General features: G+C 37.5%; 1 protein-coding gene across 2 annotated transcripts in view; it reads right to left on the bottom strand.

Moving 5' to 3' along the window:
• ca16b (carbonic anhydrase XVI b) overlaps positions 1 to 23,491 on the bottom strand; it is a 79,367-nt gene that overhangs the window by 11,137 nt on the left and 44,739 nt on the right. The window contains exons 4-16 of one of the 2 annotated variants that reach the window (XM_058403704.1): positions 19,600 to 19,748; positions 16,887 to 16,982; positions 14,701 to 14,767; positions 14,112 to 14,269; positions 11,999 to 12,182; positions 7,507 to 7,691; positions 6,469 to 6,577; positions 6,349 to 6,398; positions 5,538 to 6,255; positions 5,245 to 5,383; positions 3,256 to 3,294; positions 2,920 to 3,011; positions 340 to 431 (exon numbers count right to left, since the gene is read on the bottom strand). In XM_058403704.1, coding sequence (XP_058259687.1) covers positions 340 to 431; positions 2,920 to 3,011; positions 3,256 to 3,294; positions 5,245 to 5,383; positions 5,538 to 6,255; positions 6,349 to 6,398; positions 6,469 to 6,577; positions 7,507 to 7,691; positions 11,999 to 12,182; positions 14,112 to 14,269; positions 14,701 to 14,767; positions 16,887 to 16,982; positions 19,600 to 19,748 — 2,078 coding nt within the window. The remainder of the gene's footprint in view (positions 1 to 339; positions 432 to 2,919; positions 3,012 to 3,255; positions 3,295 to 5,244; positions 5,384 to 5,537; positions 6,256 to 6,348; positions 6,399 to 6,468; positions 6,578 to 7,506; positions 7,692 to 11,998; positions 12,183 to 14,111; positions 14,270 to 14,700; positions 14,768 to 16,886; positions 16,983 to 19,599; positions 19,749 to 23,491) is intronic. The other variant, XM_058403705.1, reaches the window with a different exon arrangement.

Below are 23,491 nucleotides of genomic sequence, written 5' to 3'. Positions count from 1 at the left end.
TAATAGTTTGTCTTTTGTCCTAACTGGGATGTTGCAGCAGATGTTTATTACTTAAACAGATCCCTTCTGTACGAGTATGTTTTGAAAACAGTGTACGATTAAACTGCTCAGGACTCATCTGTATGATGGCAGCGAGAATTTAGTTAGAAGACGGCTGCAGAGGATTTTGTGTCTGAGTAAATCGGAGTAGGCTGAAATTGAGTAGTGTTCCTGCAGTTAGAGGATGGCTTTAATGAGACTCTTGTCTTTAATTAGCTCTTTTTTTTTCCAAGACCATCTGCATTATGAGGAACAGTGATGCACATGCACAAAATTACACTCAAATCACTTCATACTCACATTGAATTCTTGAGAGAATCCCTGTTGGTTATTAGAATAGAGCTCCATTACGTGTTTGATGAACTGTCTGACTGATAGTGCTTCCAGGTCATCTAAAACACACACACACACACAGGGTCAATGCCAATCACTTTTAGTATCTGAGTGTAATTTTACAATAAAGCATGTTGATGCAATACTCCAGTCCTAATTTCCTAAAATCACAAATAAAGAGGCTAATTAGCAATGTGCCCTGTAATATATCACATGACCAGTTAATGTTAGTTGTGAGGATCATCTTTAAAGTATATTTGCATAAATGACATCACACTGAATCAGTCCCTCCAGGATTGCACAGAGATTATTGTAATTGTTGTGGCCAAAAATGCTTGATTTTGTTGTGTAATTTTTCTAAAATTATTATGCAATTTCTTGAGTTTCTTGTGCTTTTTGCAGGATTCGTATTTTAAACTACTTCCAGTAAAACACACATGCAATTAAATTCTATGATGGCTGTACTCATGTATGATGCACAGGAATCAAAGCGGACTTCAGATGAATATCTGTTGTGATGATATAACATCATGTATCTTGGGCCCAAATCTGCAGAAAATTAGTGAAAAATTTTTGAAAAAAAAACTGACAACAATTTTGCAATAATTTTTGCGTTTGCAAAATCACAATACTGGAGGGATTGTTAAAAATGGGATGAGGAAACAAAAGACAATATTTAAATGGATGTTTTGTGTTTGCAGTTGGTCTTAATAAGCATGACATTTCCTGATCTCATGGCAGATTAATGGTAATTTATTTATTTATTAGTTGTTTCTTGCTTTATTGTTTATTGCTTTATTTAGTTAATTGCAAGACACACACAAAAAAAGGTAATACAGTGTATATGATAAAGACATGTATAGACATGTGGTTTGTTTGTCTCATCAGGTAAATGTGAATGACATTTAAAGGCATTTTAACAGGCTGTGTTTGAATGCTGTTGTTTTCAGAGGTGCAAATCTGTGCTGGAAATTTAACATAAAACAAACTTTGCATCTCATTATTCTGACAACGTTAAAAAATGAGCTTATAAATGAAACTGCTTTTTGGTTGTTTTAGTCTGCTTGTGCAATCCCTGAGTAGCTTCCAGGCTTGCTACAGTACATCATGCTGCAGGTGTTAATTTATCCTTTTGCATAGATAACACCCTGTATTTTTCCACTTGTAAGTGTAAATGTATCCTATTTATTTAGGCAACCAAGAAAAAAATGGCCAAGACACTTGTGTGAAAGAAACACAACTCTGTGAATAATGTTCGTAAATCAGCTTGCATGTTTTTTTTTCTGATAGATGTTATCAAGCTTGTACGATTTTGTCACAGACAACCCTTTCATAAATCAAGGCCTCTGTGTGCAAGCCATTGTTAATATAAACTGCTGATGAAGGAACACACACAAAATATATTTACAGAGATTTTATATATTCATGAATTCTGCTCAGTAAACTGAAGCTGTGACAAATTACACAAATGTAGTATACAGTATGTGAGGTATTTATAGGGAAGATGGAGCTGCACAAATTTGTGATTTGCCAGTGAAAACAACCGTCTAAATTCACACCGAAGGTAAATGTGTAATATTCAATGCTTTTTTGAATACTGCACAAAAGGAGCAATCAATGTAGCACTGAGTTGATGATATACTATACAGTGACGTTGAGAAAGGCTACACATCAGTGCTGGTGTGATTTGTTTATGGCTGCCTCTCTCAGCAGGAGGTACTGAGTGTGGATGATATTTAGAGGGCAGCATCTGTGTGTGGGGAACCTCATCAGTTACCCCTGAATAAACAAGGTCTGTGCCACTGGCCATTGTTATATATAATGGCCCATATGAAGATGTAGCTCGCTGTTGAGTGGGAACATAAGACACAGCTGAGACCATTATTTGATGTGTTTGAATTTTTGTCTTCTTTGTGGTTCTTTATTAAACTTACAGTGCTTACATAAATTAATGGAAGGGTCTTACATGATCAAATAAAATAAAAAAAATCACTCATACAAACACATACACAAAGAAAGAGAGTGTATGTGTGTGTGTGTGAGAGAGAGAGAGAGAGAGAGAGAGAGATTAACTCAGTTGGTTTGATAGGTTCTCCATTACAGAGACATTAAACTATCACCTAAATAGTGGTGCACTCGTAAACCTTAATGGTTGATTTTTACTCCCTATGTGTACACCGATATAGGCCTGTCAGTCCAGATAAAAGAGGGGAAAAAAGCTAAGAGGTAAAAAAAGGAGTCGAGAAAGCTGGATGGATGGTTGCAAAATACTAACAGCAGCTGGGTGATTGAACAACATCAGTTACATGAATAGACCTATTTAAAACTCGACTTTCTTAAGAATTATATATATTCTCATCTGTAAAAAAGCAATGTTTGTGTGTGTGAGAGAGAGAGAGAGAGAGAGAGAAAGAGAGAGAGAGAGAGAGAGAGAGAGAAAGAGAGAGAGGGAAAGAGAGAGAGAGAGAAAGAGAGAGAGGGAAAGAGAGAGAGTTATACAAAATACAGTCTTTCTGTTAGTGTGAAATGCACATAAGAATGACTCACCCGGTATTAAGAATCCAGTTAAGCTCTCATTGTGAATCACTTGCAGAGAGTTTCTGTCCTCTATGTACATATGAGTAGTCTGGAAAAACTTCCTAAGAATACAGAGATTTAGGTCAGAAGAGCAGTGTTCAAACAAACCCCATCCCACAGTCTGAATCTGGCAACAGAACTATTCAGCACTTCAGTGTGTCTTTGAATGTCTTTGACTGCAGGTATTTAGTGTTAACAGCAGGTATACATGCTCTTCAAATAGGGAAAAAAATCAGATAAAAATTTGTACAAGATAGCAATAGTGAATTGTAGATATTCCATAAATGCTTTCAAAGAGCATCTTACCTGTAACTAATGCAGAGTAAAGCGCAGATGCTATTCATCCTTAAGAGGTGAGATGAAAAGAGAAGAAAAGATGGGTGTTAGAACAGAATGGGGGAATGAAGGGAGGGGATATAATGAAAGAGGAGGGCCCTAGGGATCACCCCCATACCTCATTTATATTAATGACTTTCCCTTTGAAATGATGTATTGTTTTTGTCTCTGTGAGTATGCCTATGTGCAGTTTAAAGGGGTGTTATTGCACAAAGTCGGTCCAAAAGCTGGAGCTGTTTAAAATTTTTTTTTAAAGTCTGGCTATTGTATCAACCGTAGAAATCTAACAGGGGCTGAGTGAATGTGTCTTGCAAATTGGTGTGTTGTAGCAGACTAAGAAAAAGACTCTGAGCCATCCCGATGGATTATATTGCACATAATCATTAGCCTATTGACTTGGCAACCTAAAAACCTTATTTCAGTTAATACAGCATACTATCTGATAACAATTTGTGTGTGAGTTAAATGAGTTAGTGTGTGTGTGTGTGTGTGAGAGAGAGAGAGAGAGAGAGAGAGAGATTGCACAGAATCTTACCTGAGTGACTCAAAGGCTAATGCCCAAATACATGAGTATAGAGTTGTTAAGTGAATGCTGATAACACAGTAACATGCCATACAGTACAGCATGCTCCAGCATCGTAATGATAAACCAAACATATTCCATCGTCTCTTGGAAGCTGTCAAATTTCCATCTGCTTCACTTTCATTCAGTTAAAAGATAATCGTTCATTAAATTCCTGACAAGCCTATTCAACCACATCACCATTTCATTCACTTCACCATTAACTTCCTTCCACTCAAGCCAGATTGCCAATTACAGAGATGAGATTAACCAAATAGGTTTCACACAGGTAATGATAAAATTAGGCTTTTTGTTCTCATTTCTTATTATTTAGATAGAATTTACAGGAAAGGAATGAAGGTTACATGATTGCATTGTTGCAAAAATAATCCCCAGGAGTCAGAAATGTGTTGCTCCTTGTGGCTATTATCATTCATTGATCTTCGTGACAGCTTTATCCTGGTAAGGGTCATGGTGGATTCGAGGCAGGTATACACCTGGGATAGAAGGCCATTTCATAGCAGGGAATGACACACACTTCATAGCTAGGGGTAATTTAGATTTGGCAGTTGCCTACTGGCATGTTTTTAGGAGGTGAGAGGAAACCCACACAAACATTGGCAGAATATGCAAAACTCCACAGACAGCAGCCTGGATTAAACCCAGTAGCTGTGACTATCATTGCTACATGCTGTTTTGCTCTGCAAAATTTACATACATTTATTCATTTGGTGAGTGCTGAACTGAGCAGTTAAACGCCCTGCTCAAGAGCCCGGGAGTGTTTGAATTTTCAACTTTATGATCATAATCATTAGGGTTGAAACCATCAGTGCCAGATTTTGGCTACTTTTCTAATACTAGTTACATCCAGCTTGTTGGAAGGTGAGGGTGATGCAGAAATTAAGCAACTTCAGTTTTCTGATGTAACTGTAGCAACTAAACTATCCAAACAAAGTAAAATCCCTTATACATAGAAGCTACAAGCATTCCTCAATTCTCTCCATTTCCAGTTTTACATTTCATTGCATTTTAATGGCATCTTCAAGTCATCACAGCTGGTGCGTAGGCCTCGCATATTGGAGCACAGCTGTGTCCCTCCTCCAAAGGCTCATGGGTAGTTAAGGTTCTGCATCCTACACTCTAATGGATGGGTGTGGCCCCCTTAGAGAGTTAATGGTGTTAATACAGTGTGTTCCAGTAGCCAGCAAAGGGCTAAGAGAATGTTAATAGAAGGATCTGGAGCTTCCCAGTGAATCATTTTCAAGTTTATGAAGACAGAGCATGGATATTAGCAGCATCATCTTAATCAGAATGGGATAACTGAAGCTGAAGGTATAATTCAAATGTTTTGACCAACATTCCCTAAATCAGAAGAACACTGCTGGTGAACATCTTACCTCCAGTAAACCAGGACAGCCAGCAGCAGGATTAAGCAGAGGAGCGTAAGAGCCGATATCACCATTAAAGGGATAATCCATTCCATCCTGTTTGGTGAGGATGTGGGATCCTTAGACACAGTGGATATGCTGTTCTGATCTGAATGTTGAACACAGAAAAGAGTGAACTCAAAAGCAAATGAATTTTAAAGACAGAAAGGTCCACAATATTTTGAGCAACAGTGACCCTTTGGCTATGACTGAGTTCTATAATGTAAGCTTGAGCATGAGCACAGGCTCTATGACTTGCTTACCAGTGTGAATGTAGATAGGCCAGACACTTTGCTCTTTATTGCTAAGTTTTGTGGCTTGTGTGGGGCTGCTGGTAAGCTGCATATCGGTTGTGTAATTTTCTTGCAGCCAAGTTGATCCTGAAGGTCTTAGAGTAACGGTATATATTTTCTCCTCTGGGGTTATAGGTGGTACTGTAGAGACTTCTCTATTTACAAGCCCACCATCCCCCCCCCTCTCTCTAGGTGGTGATACAGAAGACGCTGGTTCCTGAAATGTGGTCTGCTCTTGTTTCCTCTCATTTACAGTCACATTTTTTTCTTTCTTTTTCTTTTCCTCCATTCTGTCTTCCTCATTATCGTCCTCCTCATCTTCCTCTTGTTTGTGCTCTTCCTTGTCCAGCTCTTTAGTTATTTCTCCCTCTTCCGAGGGGAGGGGCTTGTTCCCATTTTGGTTGGTCTCAGATGTAGGTGAGGCAGGTTGCCTAGTTGGTGCAGGGCCTGAGCTGGGAGAATGGGTGGGCCAAAGTGATCCAGGGAGAGAGGAAATCACACCACCACTAAAGCCAAGGCCAGCCAGCAGTGTGCTGGTGACCAGAGATGCCATTGTGGTCTGCCCCCCACTGGATGGTGGCCCCATGCCTGTTGCAATGGACACAAAGGAAAAAGGGAGACCAGAAGACGACCACGTAGAGGAGCCAGAGCTAATGGGTGCCATGTCTGAAGAGGATGACATAGTGGGCTAGAAAAGGGCAACATGAGAAAGGAGGGATGATTATTTTAAGGTGGCAGTGTTTATTCAAATAGATATATCACCAACTACTCAAAAACTCACCATTCCAGTTTTTATAATTCTTGTCCCTTCAAATATCCTTGTGGTATTTGCTGAAACACACAAACTGAAACTTTAGCTGATGCAATTATCATGCAATATAAGCCATATAATTATGCTTACCTTTAAATAAAAGTGTTTGACTAAAGTCGCTGCGCTGGTCTCTCTGGCACAAGGCTTGTACCCTAAAGAGATACAGAGCATCTGGGGACATGTGTGTGATCACTGCCCGCTGGGGAGACACAAACATAAATATCCATGATAAGAAATATTAGTGTGTGAGAACTAAGTTTGGTTTTCAACATTAGAGTGTCTTATAAAAAATAAGAGAAAAATACATTTCTCTTAATGCAGACAAATTACTCAATGACAATATGTCATAAACTGACAAGATAGGAAATTGACAAAATGTAATTTTCCAGGACACAAACGTTGATGCAAATTCAGATTTATGTCAACATCATGCAGGTCAAAATTGCATTTATTCTTTGAAATTTCCTGATCATTCAATTACATTCTAGGTTTCAGAAATGGGAAAGCTGCGTAGGATAGACTCCTATGACAAAATTCGTCTTGACTCCCTAATGTAGACAACACCCCCAGCTCCAAATTGAAATAAAAATGTAAATGTGGTGCAGAAATGATTAGGGAGACAGAATGTGTTGGAGTCGAGAGCTGTAATTGGGCTTTGGCCGTTGCGGATGGATTTCTCCAATTGAATCCAAATCTAATTCGGCTCGAGCCAGAAAAAAAAGATTGGCAGCTTTCATCACAGAAGTTTCCTCGGCTGGCAAGGCCCATTTTTGTTGTCATGGATACCACATGTAGAAGACCAAGCTGACACTGTGACTGATGAAGTGAAGAGTTTGGGGTTGTCTCATTCATCAGACTCCTAGGAAGATAGAGCACATGTTGTCTAATTCTATCAGCTGTGCAGAGTCTTTGAGGTATCTAGGGCTCCACTCTGGCTAAGGGGACTACTTGGCCTTTTTTCTTTTGCTGCTTCTGGGTAAAAGTCTGTTACGGTGATTGAGCTAATATTGATAGTCATACTAATTTTGGAGCGCCATCCTGGACTTAGAATAACTACCAAGTTACCAAGATTATAATGCCCTTTAAGCAAGTAATTGCTTGCTAGTGGTTATGAGCTAGGACACTCACAGTGTGGTGCTCGCTGCTTTGGGTAAACATCTTCTCAATGGTTACATCGTCCTTAACCCAGCTGTAAGTGACAAGGAAGCCCACAAGGGGTGGATGGTAGATAGTGGTGGGACGATCCCATGTCAGCACCATTGCTGTTTGGTTCAGAGGACGGACCTTCATGTTGTCAGGAATGCTGCTGCAGACTGAAGTGAAAGCAAATGGGAGAGACAGAGAGAAAGACAGAATCAGAGAAACAAAACAGTTAGAAAGACAGAGAACTACAATGTGTAACTTGACATCTCATCTCAATGAGAAAGTAAAGAGCTTTTCTCATTCGATTAGGGCTGGTGTGGTTGAAGATAAATGAAGCAAATGATAGTGGAAGCACATCCATGATCTCAGACATATGGATTCCTGGCTACAGACTGAAGGTGAAGCTAAATCTTTTATTACCGTCTGACTCACAAGTGTTCTAAGCAGACATTGCTTCAAAAAGGCAAATAACACACAATTTCATCTCAGTCTGTCTCCAAGCTTTCAAACCACTTCTGTGTGTGTGTGTGTGTGTGTGTGTGTGCACGCATGCAAGTATGTAGGAGAAAGTTTTGCCTATGGTTTTTAGCAGTTATGGGGACCTATATTACACCATTACTGATTCACTTTACTTGACTCGGACTGAAAAATCATGAAATTTTGCTCAGGATATAAACATGAACAAAAAACAATCAGGATGCAGTAATGCACTAAATTAATAACACTGCACCTTTCTCTCTGTGGCTTTTCAGGTCCATGACTGCCACGAAGGGTAATTTATTGTAGATTTCTTCATGAGTAATGAAGATAGTGGTAAAGTGCAACATTGGAAAACAGGCTGCAGCAGAGTTAGGAGTAATGCTGTTTCCATATTTCAGTTTATGTTCCACACAAAAAAACCCTTTCCTGAACCAAAATTGAGAATTTGACCATTTATTCCCTTAAAACTTGAGATTTGACTTCATCTTAGAGAACTCAGACTTGACTCAAACAAAAAGTAAATTCTAACCTAGCTGTGGTCCAAATGTAACAGAGGTATGCACTGGAGACCAAAAGTATTGACTACAGACATAACATAATATCTGGCTACTGTCAAAAGAGCTGCATTCACCCTGCATGGCTGACAGCCCCCACCCCTTTTACATGCAATTTTTGCTATGATAGCTGGCTATTTTGCTCTTCAATCATCAAAAGACATGAAGAAGAGAGTAAATCATCACAGGATTAATAGAATGGCCATTATTTTAAGGGCAATGTATGAGCGTTAGTTACAAACATCATAGAAAAACCTGGTTGTTGTCTATCTAAAGACTTTAAATAAGAATATTAGCTATAATAATAGTGGCATTAGCACTGATTACTCAAGTCATTTTGCTGTTGATGTCCCTTATCATGCAGTCTATTTCTTGTTTTCATTAGGCAGGGAGGACCATATATGCAACGTCTATTTACTTAGGAAATTAACACTTGACTCATTTTTGTAAGATTGTTGGACTGTGAATGTTTTTATGAAATACTGGCCTTTGTTTCCTTGAATTTCTTTTAATCCTGGCATTAAGCATTAAAACCTCTCTTTATTCCTTGCCTGCATATTTGTAATGGGTTTTTGCTATTTTTATACTAAGCCTTTCTTTCAATTTTATTTTTTTTATCCTTTTGGGTTATTTACTTTGTGTATTTGGTCTTAGGTTAATAATAATAATAATAATAATAATAATAATAATAATAATAATAATAATGTTTTAGTAGTAACAGTAGTAGTATTAGCAGTATTAGTGGTAATGGATGGAGGAATGTAGATTGTGAAATATAAAAAAAGGTGGAAAATTGGTACAAGAGGTGATTAAGGAAAGGGCATCAGCTGTGAAAGTTGGCCTCCCTCGAGCTCTATCAGTCTGAGTGACTCAGCAAGAGACCATTATCTTCAGCAGTTCAATCGACAACTTTATAATCACTGCTGCTGCCGCTGTAGAGCAGTAATAAGCTGGGCACTGCAGAGCCAAACACTGAAGCAAAGTTTTAATATTTTGCTTAAACTAGATAGGGTGCTCTATTTCTGCACTGATGCAAGAGTAATTTGCCTGTTAATGCAGGCATGTTGCTATTTTGGTTGGGCACAAGCCAAATTTTTTGCACATTGCTGCTATTTTTACAGACATAAATTAATGCAGGGCAGCGCAGTGGTGCAGTGGGGTAGTGCTGCCACCTAACAGCTCCAGGGTCCCAGAGCCGTAAGTGAAGATGAATAAATGAATAAATGAATGAATAAATGAATAAAATAATGCTTTAAGCTAAATCATTTTGAAGCAGCACAAAAGATGTACCATTCAGTGTCAGCAGGCTCTTAGTGCAGATGACCTCCAGACTTCAAGTGCAGCCTTGTTCCATTCCAAAAAACTTTTGTTTCTGTATATTAACTATTTAAATCAACTAAATACAACTGAATTTTTGTATTTGTAAAAACAAGAGCAAACAAAAATGGCTAAAAAGGCCATTTCACACCAAAAGCATTCATGGAGTGTGTTTTATTATGATACAAGCATCGGTCTTAATTGGCATTTCAGTCCACACTAGCTGTGAGATGTATATAAAAAATAGTCCAAAACCACAGACGAAATTCAGTAGAAAATATCTATCTATTAAAATATCTACTTAATTTACATAATAATTACCAGTATTATCATATTGTTATGATTATTACCATATTGTTACAATATCTAATCAAAGGCACTCAGTCATCATTTGCATTTTCACATTCACTCTTGCATGACCTTCATCTCAACATCATTTAAAGCTTTAAAGAAGAACTTTTACCTTTTTCAGGCACAGGGCTTTAATTCTCTCACAACATCTAGCATTCAGAAGTTGATTCAGAAACAGATGTGGCAAAAATCATGGTTTGCAAGGAAAAAGTTGACTGAAAAATAAGCACATACTCTTATGCAGTGTTCAAGGAGCATTGAAAAAGGTTTTATTTATTTATTTATTTATTTATTATTATTATTATTATTTATTATTATTATTTATTATAACATTTATTTTTTACAGTTTATTGGGTTTGTGACCAAACTATTAAATGTAAACCCATATCTTGTTATAACACATCAGAACATAGTAAATATCCTGTATTTCTTATAGTGTTTATAATGAGAAACCTAAGAAGAAAATGCGCTATGTGGCTAGGGGCACAAATGAAAGTCTGTGTTTGTGGCAAAAACACTAAAATACTTTAGTAAATGAAATCTAATGACATCGTTGGAAAAATTATTTGCTGTATGTTCTGTCAATCGGCCGGTTATTTCCACTGTTAATGTATATAAATCTTCCAAATGGATTAAAAAAATCTGTAAATGAAATATAAGATTTTACTGTCTTTACAATTAATGATAATGAAGCCTAATAATGAAGCCTATTTATGACAACCCTACTTTTTTGTTTTACCAACTGTATGATGGCCATGGAGATATAACAGTATATCATCTACTTATACTAATATATAGTACAAGATATAATAGTACAATTTGACAGTCTTATGCTTTATTTTTGTACATGCCCCATGATCACAAAACCTGAGAGGAGAGAAAGTCACACTCAGAGATTCACAGATCTGCTTTAACTGCAAACTAACTGATTTCGCAATGTTGTGATAGCAGAAATGAACACAGCATTATGCAAACTCTGTAATATTTGGAGAACCTTGCAATTTTTCAAAATTACAGCAGATTTTCGGCAGATTTTTCTGCACTAATTTGAAAAAAGCTCCATGAAAATCAAGCCATATTTGGCCACAACAATCACAAAAAAAAATCAGCAAAATCGTAGAGGGACTGAATTGAAAAGACAAAAAAAAATGTGACAAATTTATTCGTAAACTGACAGGCAGGATAGAAATTGCTGTCCATGTAGGGTTCCCACAATCTTTTCTCCCACATTGCAGTCCGTTAGAATTAGATTTTATTTTTGCCACACAGTATCCATTTGCACAGTTTTATTTTTAGAATGAATATTAATGATGATTATTCTGCCCCTTGGCTGTGTTACATTGCTCCCTATTCATCACCGCCAAAAGCAATCAATTCCCCCTGCCAGGGATGGAAACAACAGTGATTTATGGCAAGAGCATTCAAACTCCTGCCCATTTGATCTGTTTGGCCTGGCATGAGCTGTCTCTTCATGCTACTCTCTTTTATCAAATAGGATGTCTGACTGATGGACTCCACAACTTGTATTTATTAGAGAATTTTATTACAGATATTAGAAATTCCACATTACCATCCACTTAATTTAAAACCTAAATAAGCATCCACTTACTTAATTTTCAGTTTCAGAAGTATTTCATGGTATGTAGCTTTGTTTAGCAATATCATTGTTTTATCTTTTAATGTAACATTTTATCTTTTCCCTATTAAAACAAACTGGTTAATCTCCTTATTTATTTATTTTATTTTATTTATTTAAAAATTTATTTTTTTTTTACCTCTGGAGGGCTCTGTGTCTGTGGCATGCCCATCAGGGTCTGGAAGCCAGGCGTCCTTCACTGCTGATTTAAATACAAGTCGGTTGTTTAGATCTTGAGTGGGCCTGTAGTTGTTCCTGAGGTACTCCACTGACTTCACATGATCCTGTTGCTCAGTGGTAAAGATAGAGTAGAATGCTTCCAACTGTAGAGCACAAGTGATAAACAGCAGTGAGTGCCATACTGAAACATGGTTCTCATGGTAATAGTATCAGTATATTCTTCTGAACACTTTAAGTAATATGAACATGTTCATACTTGACTTAATAAAACCATATTGTGCAAATACAGTTAGTCACTTTATAAGCAATGATAACCTTGGCCCTACTGAAAATTGATAGCTTGTGTTTTGACAAGGCTGTCAATGTCTAACAGCCAACAGTGTGTCAACTATTAAGTGTGTATGTCATGAAAAAAATATCAAAATGTCTTCAGGTTGTTTCTGAGAAAGTGTTTCATTCTAACAGCCTTGGGTAAAGCAATATCTAATGTGAAAGACACATACAAGTGGCTAGAATAGAGGGCATGCTGTGTACAGCTAGAGTGGGCTGATTGAGAGAAGCACTTGAACACAGCAGTGCGATAATCCTCACTGGAGGGCAAAGCTGTGTGTGCATTCACGCAACCTTTTAAGAACTGATTCACTAATGCATGTGGCAGAAACATAATGATCAGAGCTAGGAAAGCACTTGCCTACTAGGGATTCAGGAGACTGGACATTCTGCACAGTAAAAGCAGTGTATGCATTTACACTGTCATAAAATGAATAGTTTCATAACTATATGGTTCATCATACTGAAATTATGTGCTACATGTGTTCATTTAAAATAGGTCTTCTATCTAGAATAGGGCAAAGTTGGGTGACTTACTTTGTATTCATTTAATCATTCATTTATTCATTTTCAGCAATCACTTTCAGTAATTCTTTATCATAGTCACAATGTACTCAGAGTCTATCCCAGGACCAGAGGCAAAAATACATCTGAATGGTACATCAGGCCCTTGCAGGAAACTACACCCACATATTCACAACAGTATTCACAGTCATGCTTTTGGGAGGTGGGAAGAGAATCTGGAGAAAATTCAATTCAATTCAATTCAATTGTTTTTGTACAGCACGCTTAACAATGGTACATTCCAGATAATAATTCCAGATAAAAATGATAAATTTTAAAATGATCCCTAATGAATTTAGTCAGAGGTTATGATGGCAAGAAAAACTCCCTGAGATGATATGAAGAAGATACCTTGAAAGGAAACAGATTGAAAAAATTAACCCATCCTCATGTGGGTGTTCCCCATCTATAACTATGTACTATATGGTCAGAATTCATTCTAGTTTTAATATGAAGTCTATTTTAAGTTATCAACTCTTCACTGATGGAGACTTGAGTGCCCATGTGGATGCAGGGAGAACATCTGAAACTCCATTTTATACCGTGCCTAATCTTATTTTTATTTATATTGCTGCATTTTTATTTATACTGCATCATCAGCAGTTGCTTGCAGTAGATTAGAAAGTTTCAGATATTGAGGATGAAAGTTTGGACACAGTGGGAGACTGGGGGGTTCAGTTTGGCTTGTGCACATTCTAGCATTTTCATATTCCATGAAATATTTCTATTCGGATCACCAGACACAGCTTGGTTACTTCCCTAAGCATGTGTCAGTAAAAGATAGGAAGAAGGATGGGAGAAGGACACCAGTCAGGTTCATGCAGAGACCTCACAAGCTGGGGGTGATGTTTGCACATGATTATATGGGTGACATTTATCCCACAGTCTGTCTAGTCTGTTTTCCTTTCCACAGTTGTTTTTTGTCTTGCACTGAAGCTTTTACCTATCAGCAGGCTGGCTCTACAGAGGCACAAAGTCAAATTAAAAAGCTTTTAAATAATTTAGCTTTTTTTTTTTTTGGAAAATAACAGGAAACAACCTAACTAGGTCTATGAATGTGGATCTAATAAAATTTTAAGTGAAACATTATTTGGTCTTTCAGCTATTTTGTGCAAAATCTGACTGGACAAGTGTCTGAGTGATAATCTGTGTGTGTGGGGAGGGGTTTGTGCACTTACTTGATGGTAGGAGAAGTAAACAGGTCGACTGAGGATGATCCAATCCACTACTTTACTACATGGAGGAGTAGTCAAGGAGCCAGTGTAACGATAGTAACTCCCCAAAGAGGAGGGCAGCAGGTCCCTTAGGATGAAAGGTGCAAGATTCGTCTCCTTCTCTGGTGATTGGAACACACGCAACAAATATACCCAAATTAATGCAGTCTTTTCAGCTCTAAATAAGTTCTGGGTCATGTACTCATTCTCAGTGTGCTATAAATCCGTCCTGGTATTTGTATAGTAAATTTTGTAAATCGGAATATTATATATAGCTAACATCCCTCTGAGTGTCAATTGACCAGAAATGTTCATCATGACCATTACTGATCCAATCTGGCCTGACTACTGGACCATAAAAAGTTTGTAATTTGTCCAATTTAAATCAATCAGCCTGTCTAGACATCTTGAGCAAGATTACAGGAGATGTCCTTTAATGCTTTTTTTTATACATGATTTTTTTTTACACCTTTAATACATTTCACTAAAATTCAGGCAAAGGTTTTTTATGTCTTCTAAATATTGTACTCATTTTCCCAAACTTTTTACTCACCATGATGAACTACCCGTTTGAGACCGGCGATGATGGGCTCAGCAGCCACATTGTTCTTCTTTCCTACCTGAAAAAGCCAGTGACAAAACTCAGTTATGAGAACCTACACAGGCCTAACACTCTATAATACACACTGTTATATAGTACACAATCCATAAACATTTATACACAACTACAAGGTGTGTATATTCTGATAAAAAGCACTTATCTAAGCTGGTGAGTTATATCTTGTTGATTTAATTAGATACTAGATATACAGAGAAGCATGGTTTGGAAAGATACCAAGACAGAACCTGAAGGAAGTTGCAGCATAATAGCTCCACTGTGATTAGCTACGCACATTCTCGAGGATTGGATATATCTTGTTTTAAATGATAGCATTTCCCTTAGTGCCAATAGCAATAAACCATAATGTTACCAGAACCCACAGCAAGTATTTAGGTATTCACGGCTTCTCAGTTTGTCAATGCCTGACAGCAGACCTACATAAAACACACCTGTGCTCTACTTTCAGCCTGAGAAATAGACCTGTCACCTGAGGGACAGTGCAAGAATGCAGTGCATGTTTGTTTGTGTCAATGACTAGTTTCCAAAAATTGAAAAACAGACATTGCATTCAGTATCTACATCCTCAAGTCACAAATGTATCTTTAAACTTAACAGCTTGTACTTAATTTCAAGCTGCATCTGCAACAGTCAGAGTGATAGTTTGCATGAGATAAATGACGTAGTTCAAATCAAAACAGAAAGCCGCATAATATGTATCTATACACTCACTGAGCGCTTTATTAGGAACACCTGCACACCTACTCATTCATGCAATTATCTAATCAGCCAGCCAATCATGTGGCACCAATGCAATGCACAAAATCATGCAGATACAGGCATGCAGCGTCAGGTAATATTCACATGAAGCACCAGAATGAGGAAAAAATGTGATCTAAGTCATTTTCGCTGTGCCTTGATTGTTGGTGCCAGATGGTTTTATTTGAGTACTCCTATAACAGTTGATCTTCTGGGATTTTCACACACTGCAGTCTCTAGTGTTTACTCAGAATAGTGCAATACAGAAAAAAACATCCAGTAAGCAATAGTTCTGAGGATGGAAACAGCTTATTGGTGAGCGAGGTCAACAGAGAATGGCCAGACTGGTCTAAGCTGACAGAAAGGCTACAATAGTTCAGATAACATCTCTGTACAACTGTGGTGAGCAGAAAATCTAGACAGCTGAAGTTATTTGAGTATTGTTGCTGACCATGTGCATCCTTTTATCTTCTGATGGCTAATTCCAGCATGATAATTCACCATGTCACAAAGAAAAAGTTAACTTGTTTCATGAACATGACCTTCCCAGTCACAGGCTCTGAATGTGGTATAACAGGAGATTCACAGCATTAAAGTGCATTTGAAAAACCTGCAGGAATTGTGTGATGCAACCGTCACCATGTCAACATGGTGCCAGATTGGAACCAAAATCTCAAAGGAATGTTTCCAACATCTTGAGGAATCGATGCAATTAAACATTGAGGCTGTTCCTAACAAAGTGCTGTGCATTTGTATTACACTATAATAAATATACTTATACCACTTATAGTATAGTACAATATTTTCAATGACTTCCCTGAGGGACAAAGTGTCAGAGCACAGCAAAAACCTGTTGCCCTTTTGGAACTGGTGTGGAACATGACACTCCTCCTCTATTTTTCCATTTGTTCTCAAAATAACTTTGCACAAACACCAGTTAGCAGATTTACATAAGTGTAGTTATGGGAGAACAAATTAAGCGTCAACCTCATTGACTGAAACACGTCAAATTCATTCATTCATTCATTCATTCATTTATTCAGTAGTCAATTCAGCATGGTAAAAGTAGCAGTTAATCTGGAGCCTATGGTTTACGCCAGGTGAGATGCAGACACCAGTCCATCACAGGCAGCAGGCCAACTACACAAGCCACCAATATGCTCCAGTACATATTAGCTGTGCTTGAATAAAAATAATCCAGTCTTCTACTACATTTGTAGCAATGAGGAAAACTTCATAGGAATGACGTAAACAAAAAGATATTGACAATTGATAACATTAACAATTTATAACTTTTGAGGTATGTTGGTCTGTGCAAATCCTTTAAAATTATAAGATGATGTGCTCTAAATCCACTTTTGTGTGCAGAAAAGGATCCTCACCTGAAAGAAGACAGCCATGGCAGCGATGTTTCTCCTCTCCTTTATTGCAGTGTTGAGACTGTCAAAGTCATCCGAATTATAGAAGAAAATCTGCATCTGTGAGCATACATAGAAAAATGTGACTGGCATTCATCAGCTTTTTAATAAGCTAACAAACCACTGAGAAGCTCACACCTATGCACAGCTTTGCAAAAAGGTCTAAATTACATTGTAGAGGAAATCCTATTTGATTGATTCACAGTTCTTTGTCATGCATAAAATCCCATCCACATTCCTACAGATATATGTGTGCAAATAAATGCTGGATATCACGCATATCCTCATTCAGGAGCCTATCCACATTTTGACATTCGTGACAATTAAGGATTATTCATTCTCCCAGAGGATGGATTTAGAGGAAATGTAGCGATCTCTAACAATTCACTTAAAGGTGGAACAATATACGTAGTTCACATGTGGCCTTGAACGTTGTGTCAGGTCAAGTCACACAAATGAGTTTAAAAAATATGCCAATCTGCACGACATGTGCACTGGGAGAGTAGACAGAAAGGGAAAGATATTTGAAATGAAGGAAATAGGATTAGCACTCTCTCTTTCACTCTATCTCTCTCTCTCACTCTCTCTCACACTCTCTGACAATCATGTTCTGGCTCAACTAATTCTCTGGCAACCTCTCATCTTTCAGCATAATTCTCCACATCTTTGTGTTTGCTCACCATGAAAAATTGCACATGTTTATTCACTGTCCTCCATTGCACCCAAAATGAAGTATGCTTTCTTTGAGACAAGAGTGAAAAACTCTCATCCCCTTTCTTAGACCCCCTTTCTTATTATGTGGAGCTTAAAACGCAATATTTACACAAAGCTGGCTAATGTCACATTGACACTGATTCTGTTAGTAAGTTTAATCTTATAAGTGAGCAAGTGATCCAGATGAGGTGCAGTTCAGCTTCTATGTTTTTATTCAGATCATTTTAAATGTGATACATATCAGTAATGTCAGTTATGATTGGCAGATGATATAAAGCCGATCCCTCTAATGAGTAGTGGCATAGAGAACAGACCACTAAACCCAAACCAGGTTTAAAAATCAAAACCGGTTCCACTTTTGGAGATCTAATTGAGACAAGACATTTTATGTTAAAAACACTCGTTCTTCTGCAGTTACTAATTCAGTTTAACATTCATCTCTAAAGGTAATTAAAATGAATTCAAATGTAAATGAATCACATGAATCAAGCACTATTGACACTGTGGTCATTTTTTTTTTTTTTTGACATTGGTTGATTTTTTTGTGTCAGGAAAATTGTAGGCTACACATGCTGCATAAATTTCAATTGTTAAGGTAATGAAATTGGGAGGGTTAAACATGTCTTTTTGTGACTTAAAGTTCGATATTAGCACTATAGAGTTTAGGACTGAAGTATTTTGTCCTTGCAAAAGATTTAATCTAAAACCAGGGTCTGCTGGTGAACTATAAAAACCCTACCCCTCCCAACCAGCAGAGGTCACAATCTCCTGAATATTAACACTATTCATTCTCGGTTTATGTCCTGTTCTAGACAATGTGTCTAAATATTCATTATGAAGTCTTGCCCATTTTCTCTATATAATTCTTGAATGTTGTACCACTGAGTGCCTTCATTGTTTCATGACCCCAATAAACTCGCTCTTGTCAAGTTTGCAGACCTGAACAGATTATCAAGCACTACCTCCCTTTCTGCTTTGAATACCGACTTACAATTGTTTACTATGCTTTGTACACAATTTAACTTCTGCACATGAATCTTTCTGATTCTGGAGGGTTACATCTGCCTTAGAAACCAAGAGTTGTAGGTTCTAGACAAATCAACACATCACAAGACCCCAGGCATCCACATATGTTCCAGCTGAACACTAATCAGCACTTCTAAAACCTTAAAAAAAAGTCAGAGTCTTGCTAATGAGAACCAATTACTCTTTCTGTGACTTTTTTACTCTTCCTGCAGCCTTTAATGGTGTCCATTTGTAGCTTGTCTCAACATTCACAGACAGAAACATATTAGCCTGTTTTCAGCAGCTTTAAATCACATTAGCCTATTTGCATACTCTGAAAAGGGCATTTACTCAGTTTACATTGATCTAAGGTCTGATAAACACCTCCACTTCTACATGATTAGCCATTACACTTAAATAAAATAATAATAGGAACTGTACTTAAATAAATAGAAAGGTACTAGATTTAAAAGGAAGATTTAAAGGCACACATGTCACAGTAATCTATGTATGCATTACATATATCATGTATAAATAGACATGCTGTATATAACAGTTAAACTAAATGACAAAAACATTATTAGTACTTTTCAAAAACATTTCTATTTCCAATTCAACAGATTACTTACTAAAGTCCCTCATACATGGCATGGGTGGAACTCATCCGAGATCTCCGTAGGGCCTCATTTGAGATTGGCAGAACCAATTTAACACTGGCAGATTTACTGTGAGAGCACATGTACAGCTAATTCCTTTTGTTAACATTCTTGGGGTGAAGCCAAATGGACTGGGAACAGAATAAATGCTACAGCACAAAAATCGAGCAGGCAGTGCATTGGTGAATAATACACACTGACATGCACTGAAGTTCTTACTCAAGTTCAAACTCATAGTGTGAGTTTGCAGCTAGTTATCCCTTCCAAGGTTTAGTAAATAAGAGCAATATAACTTGACCTACCTCAACTGGAAACCGCTTTCCATTAATGCTGTGCTCTGAGCCAGCTGATCCATTGCTGTGGCCCCAGTGAAACTCCACCTTCTCTGCCTTGAACCGTCCAGGTAGACCTGCTCCTCTCACAAAGTAGTCATTCTTCAAAAGAATGGAGACTAGGAAGAAAAAGAAAGGATGTGCAATAGGAAAGGGGTTGGGTTGGTGGGGTGGGGGGTCATGACACGACAATTAATTTCAGCTGCTAAGTTGAGAACTGGCTCTTTCCTTCTATGTTGAGGTCTTCCTCCATATTTCAAGGCTGGTGGAGTGACAACAGAAAGAGGAATAAAAATCATTACTGCAAAAAGATTAAGGTTTTAGTACCTCGTTGTCAAAACAAATGAAATGTTGTTAGGAATTCACTTAAGCTTTTTTTAACCTTAACAAAATTCATTTTAAACTTTGAAACAGGAGTGAAAATGTTAACTACAAAACTTAGACCAAACACAAGGTTTAGAAATGTTATGTCTACTGTGCTAGGTCAGATAGACTGTATATACTGTATTTACATGCTGTGACTATACAAACGCTAATGGCAAACAGGCTTATTTAGTGGTAACAATGGTAGCAGTTCAGTATTCTGATGATAGTTCAATTCTGCTGGTGATTAGGAATGAGAGCCAATATGAATAGGCTTTCAACATTTGTTTTTGGTTACCATTCACATAATTTTCCCTAATATCTATAAGGGAATATCACACACTGTAGGTCCTCTGAAGCTTTAGACCAATGGATATTAGAAGCTCTGCACCCAGGGTAAGTAGCAGCTCCAATTGCTATTTATAGTGATGCACTACAGTTTGAAAAATAGGAGCTCCTGGATGAGGAACTCTCCCTGGCCACTGGACATGATATGAAGTGTAGATCTCAGTTGAAAACCACTTTCTCAAATAACCCATGCAGCCTACATACATTATAAAAGAACTTTATCTGTTTAAACAGTGGTAAGTAAATGAGGCCAGGGAAGAAGTCTATTTGGCATGGTCATTAAACATGATTGATGACTGATTGGCCATGTCACCTTGAGAATGAGGTCAACAATAAAGTCTGTACTGGGATGGAACTGCCGGCATTGTGGCACACATAGAAACTCCAGGAAACTAGTCTGTAGATGTTGGGGAATCTTAAGACTTGGTGCAGTGGATGTCCTGTATTCATATAAGTAGGTATTTACTGAAACAGTTTGGGGAATACTGCAGCAGCCATGTATGTGTCATCAGAAAGATAGCGTTTCAAGCCCGTGGGGCATTTAGAGGTATGAAGTGGCCTCTAGGGAGTAAAATACACTGAGTGCCATTCATCTTCCTTCCTCGCAATTAAATTTGATGCCTTCTTAAGGATCACTTGGTCAATGTCAGCTGGAACTACTGACAACCATATCAGTATTTATACCACAGCGCTGCTGAATTTTCAAATCTGATTGGTCAGAAGGTATTGATTAATTTTCTCTAACACTACTGCTCAGACAGTTGTCCTAGCTGAAGGGTTTATATCATTTCTATGTGCTCATTTCTACAATAACAACCGACACAGAGAATTGTGTGATGAATGCTTCATATAAGCAGATTAAAGTAACGGGTATAAAATGGTGTGTAATCTTTAATATTCCATTTTTTGAAAAAAAAAATTGCCAGGGAAGCACTTTGTCTTTCACTGTCAGAAGCATGATTGGAACTTTAAGTTTTCCAAAAAAAAAACTCAAGAGAAAAACTGTTTAGGAAGGAAAGCTTGATAGCTTTCTCAGTGCCATGACAAGCTGCATTTATTGTCTTATTAACTTTATGTTAATAATAAAAAGAGGCTCTTGAGGTAAAAATGGGATAAGAGAGATAAGATGTGACACAATATTAAAAATAATTATTAATATAAAGTGATCAAACATAAGGTTTGATGTGTCTTAAATATCTTAAATATAAAAAATAGTGTTGCAAAGTAAAAAGAATAAAATATGTGGTGGTAAGAGCCATCACACCACCCTGTCAATTATTATTTTTCAATAAAAGCATACCCTGTTGTGTTTTATTCGTTACTTGACAGCTCAATATAATCAATATGCCTTCCACCACTTCACTTTTTCACAAAGAAATACTCAGCTGTCATGGGAGAGGTGGAGGGATGAATGTATCCTTGTTTAAGTGTCTCTTCAGTGTATTCATCCATAGCTGCATTCTTGAGTGTAGAAGGGATAGATTCTGTCCCATGAGAGAGTGGACCCAGGGAATAGTTTGATGTCACAAGGTGCCATTCACCTGACCTGAACTGTGTCGCATAATACTGAAGCTTGGCACAATGTCAATATTCCGTAAAGCCTACCCTCAATCATATTGAAAGGGTATGTTCACAGTGTCGAACACTTCAGAGCTTTCAACTGTGGTTTGGTGGCAGGGACATGAACTGCAGTGTTTGAGACTGAAAGAGCTCCCTTGTGTTATTTCTTCATTGTTCCAGGAAATAATGTTTGTGTGGAGGATAAACTAGAATGGTTTTTCATGTATAGAAGTCACAAACAGAGGGATGGTCACCCACTGCTGCTGCCAGTGGAAAAATTCCAATGTCTGTGCAAATGCAGGGCGAATATCTTGGCTAATTCCACAGATCCTACATTTTGCTCTAAAGTGAACTGCAAAATGGGCTTCAGTCTTTAGACAGTTGCTGTTCTGTGTCCAAAGGGATGGCTCTGGCTTTAGAGCAAATTTAGAAAAAAAGTCAGTGACATTTTCTCTCTTAGTATTACACCCTACAGATTACAGTAGAAGATATGTAGTCATGGGAGCTCTATGAAGTTCTAGGTTGCTTTTCAGTGGGTCCAGAACTAAAGTCAATCCACCAAAGTAATTGCAAAGACCACCTGGTCTCAAATTCTGCTAGATCCATGTTGTACAGTAAAGTCTTTTATAACAAAAAGAAATTCTGCAACATCAAGGGATTCAAGTGCAAGAGTTTCTGATAGAAAAAAATCAACTTATAACTACAGAAAAACAGACAAAACTGAGTTAGGAATTGTAAAGTGTAGAAGTCTTTACAAAAACTATTAGGTAAGGCTGGATGTACTGTATGTGCTGTAGTTGATGAATGCTGAATGCAAGTAGGTTAAACTAATTATATAATTATATGGTTCCTATGGTAACAGTTCAAGTTCTGGTAATGTTGGGTAACAGCGGGGGGCTCACAGCATGCATATGAGTAATGTTTCCTGGATCACAAAAAGTGGGACCAGTTGGTTCTCCACTGGGAGTCCCCATAAGGGAGAAGATGCTGAAATGTCAAATTGACAGGAATTCATTAAGACCATCGGGTACACTGACAGGACGACATGCACTGGTTTATAGTGCTCAATTAAATAAAGGGCCATGTCAAAACCCTTTATTTAGAATGGAGCTTGGCCTTTCGATTTTAATCTTTTCACAGAAGGCACATACTTGTATTTAAAAGTTGTTATAAGACATTCTTAAAAGGACAGTTTTCTCAATACAGATTTTTTTACACTTGGTACATCTGAAGAGAGAGTTACAGACATTTCTGAAAAAAGTCTGGTGTTGTATCTTTGGTAGACTGGAGCAGATGGTCAGTGGACAGTGATAGCCACTGTCACAATCAATCTCCAGTGAAGCTAACCCTCCACAATATAATGATGACATAGTAAATTATGCAGTGACCCCAGCTGATATATGGAATTTAATAAGCGCATTGTTGAAGATCTCTTTATATTTCTGATTGTTATGTACACTCATTCGGTGCTGACAGTTTCAAAGCAATCCACAAATATCTTCAATTCATTTTTTGCTACAAAATACCAATGCGTGGCAAGCAAAGGATGGAAAGAGAGGTTTCATGCATTTTTGTCATGTTTGAGTTCATT

The sequence above is a fragment of the Hemibagrus wyckioides genome, linkage group LG11, assembly GCF_019097595.1.
Source record: "Hemibagrus wyckioides isolate EC202008001 linkage group LG11, SWU_Hwy_1.0, whole genome shotgun sequence".
NCBI lineage: Eukaryota > Metazoa > Chordata > Actinopteri > Siluriformes > Bagridae > Hemibagrus > Hemibagrus wyckioides.
The sequence above is the reverse complement of the archived record's forward strand: the minus strand, read 5'-3'. Positions and strand labels throughout refer to the sequence as shown.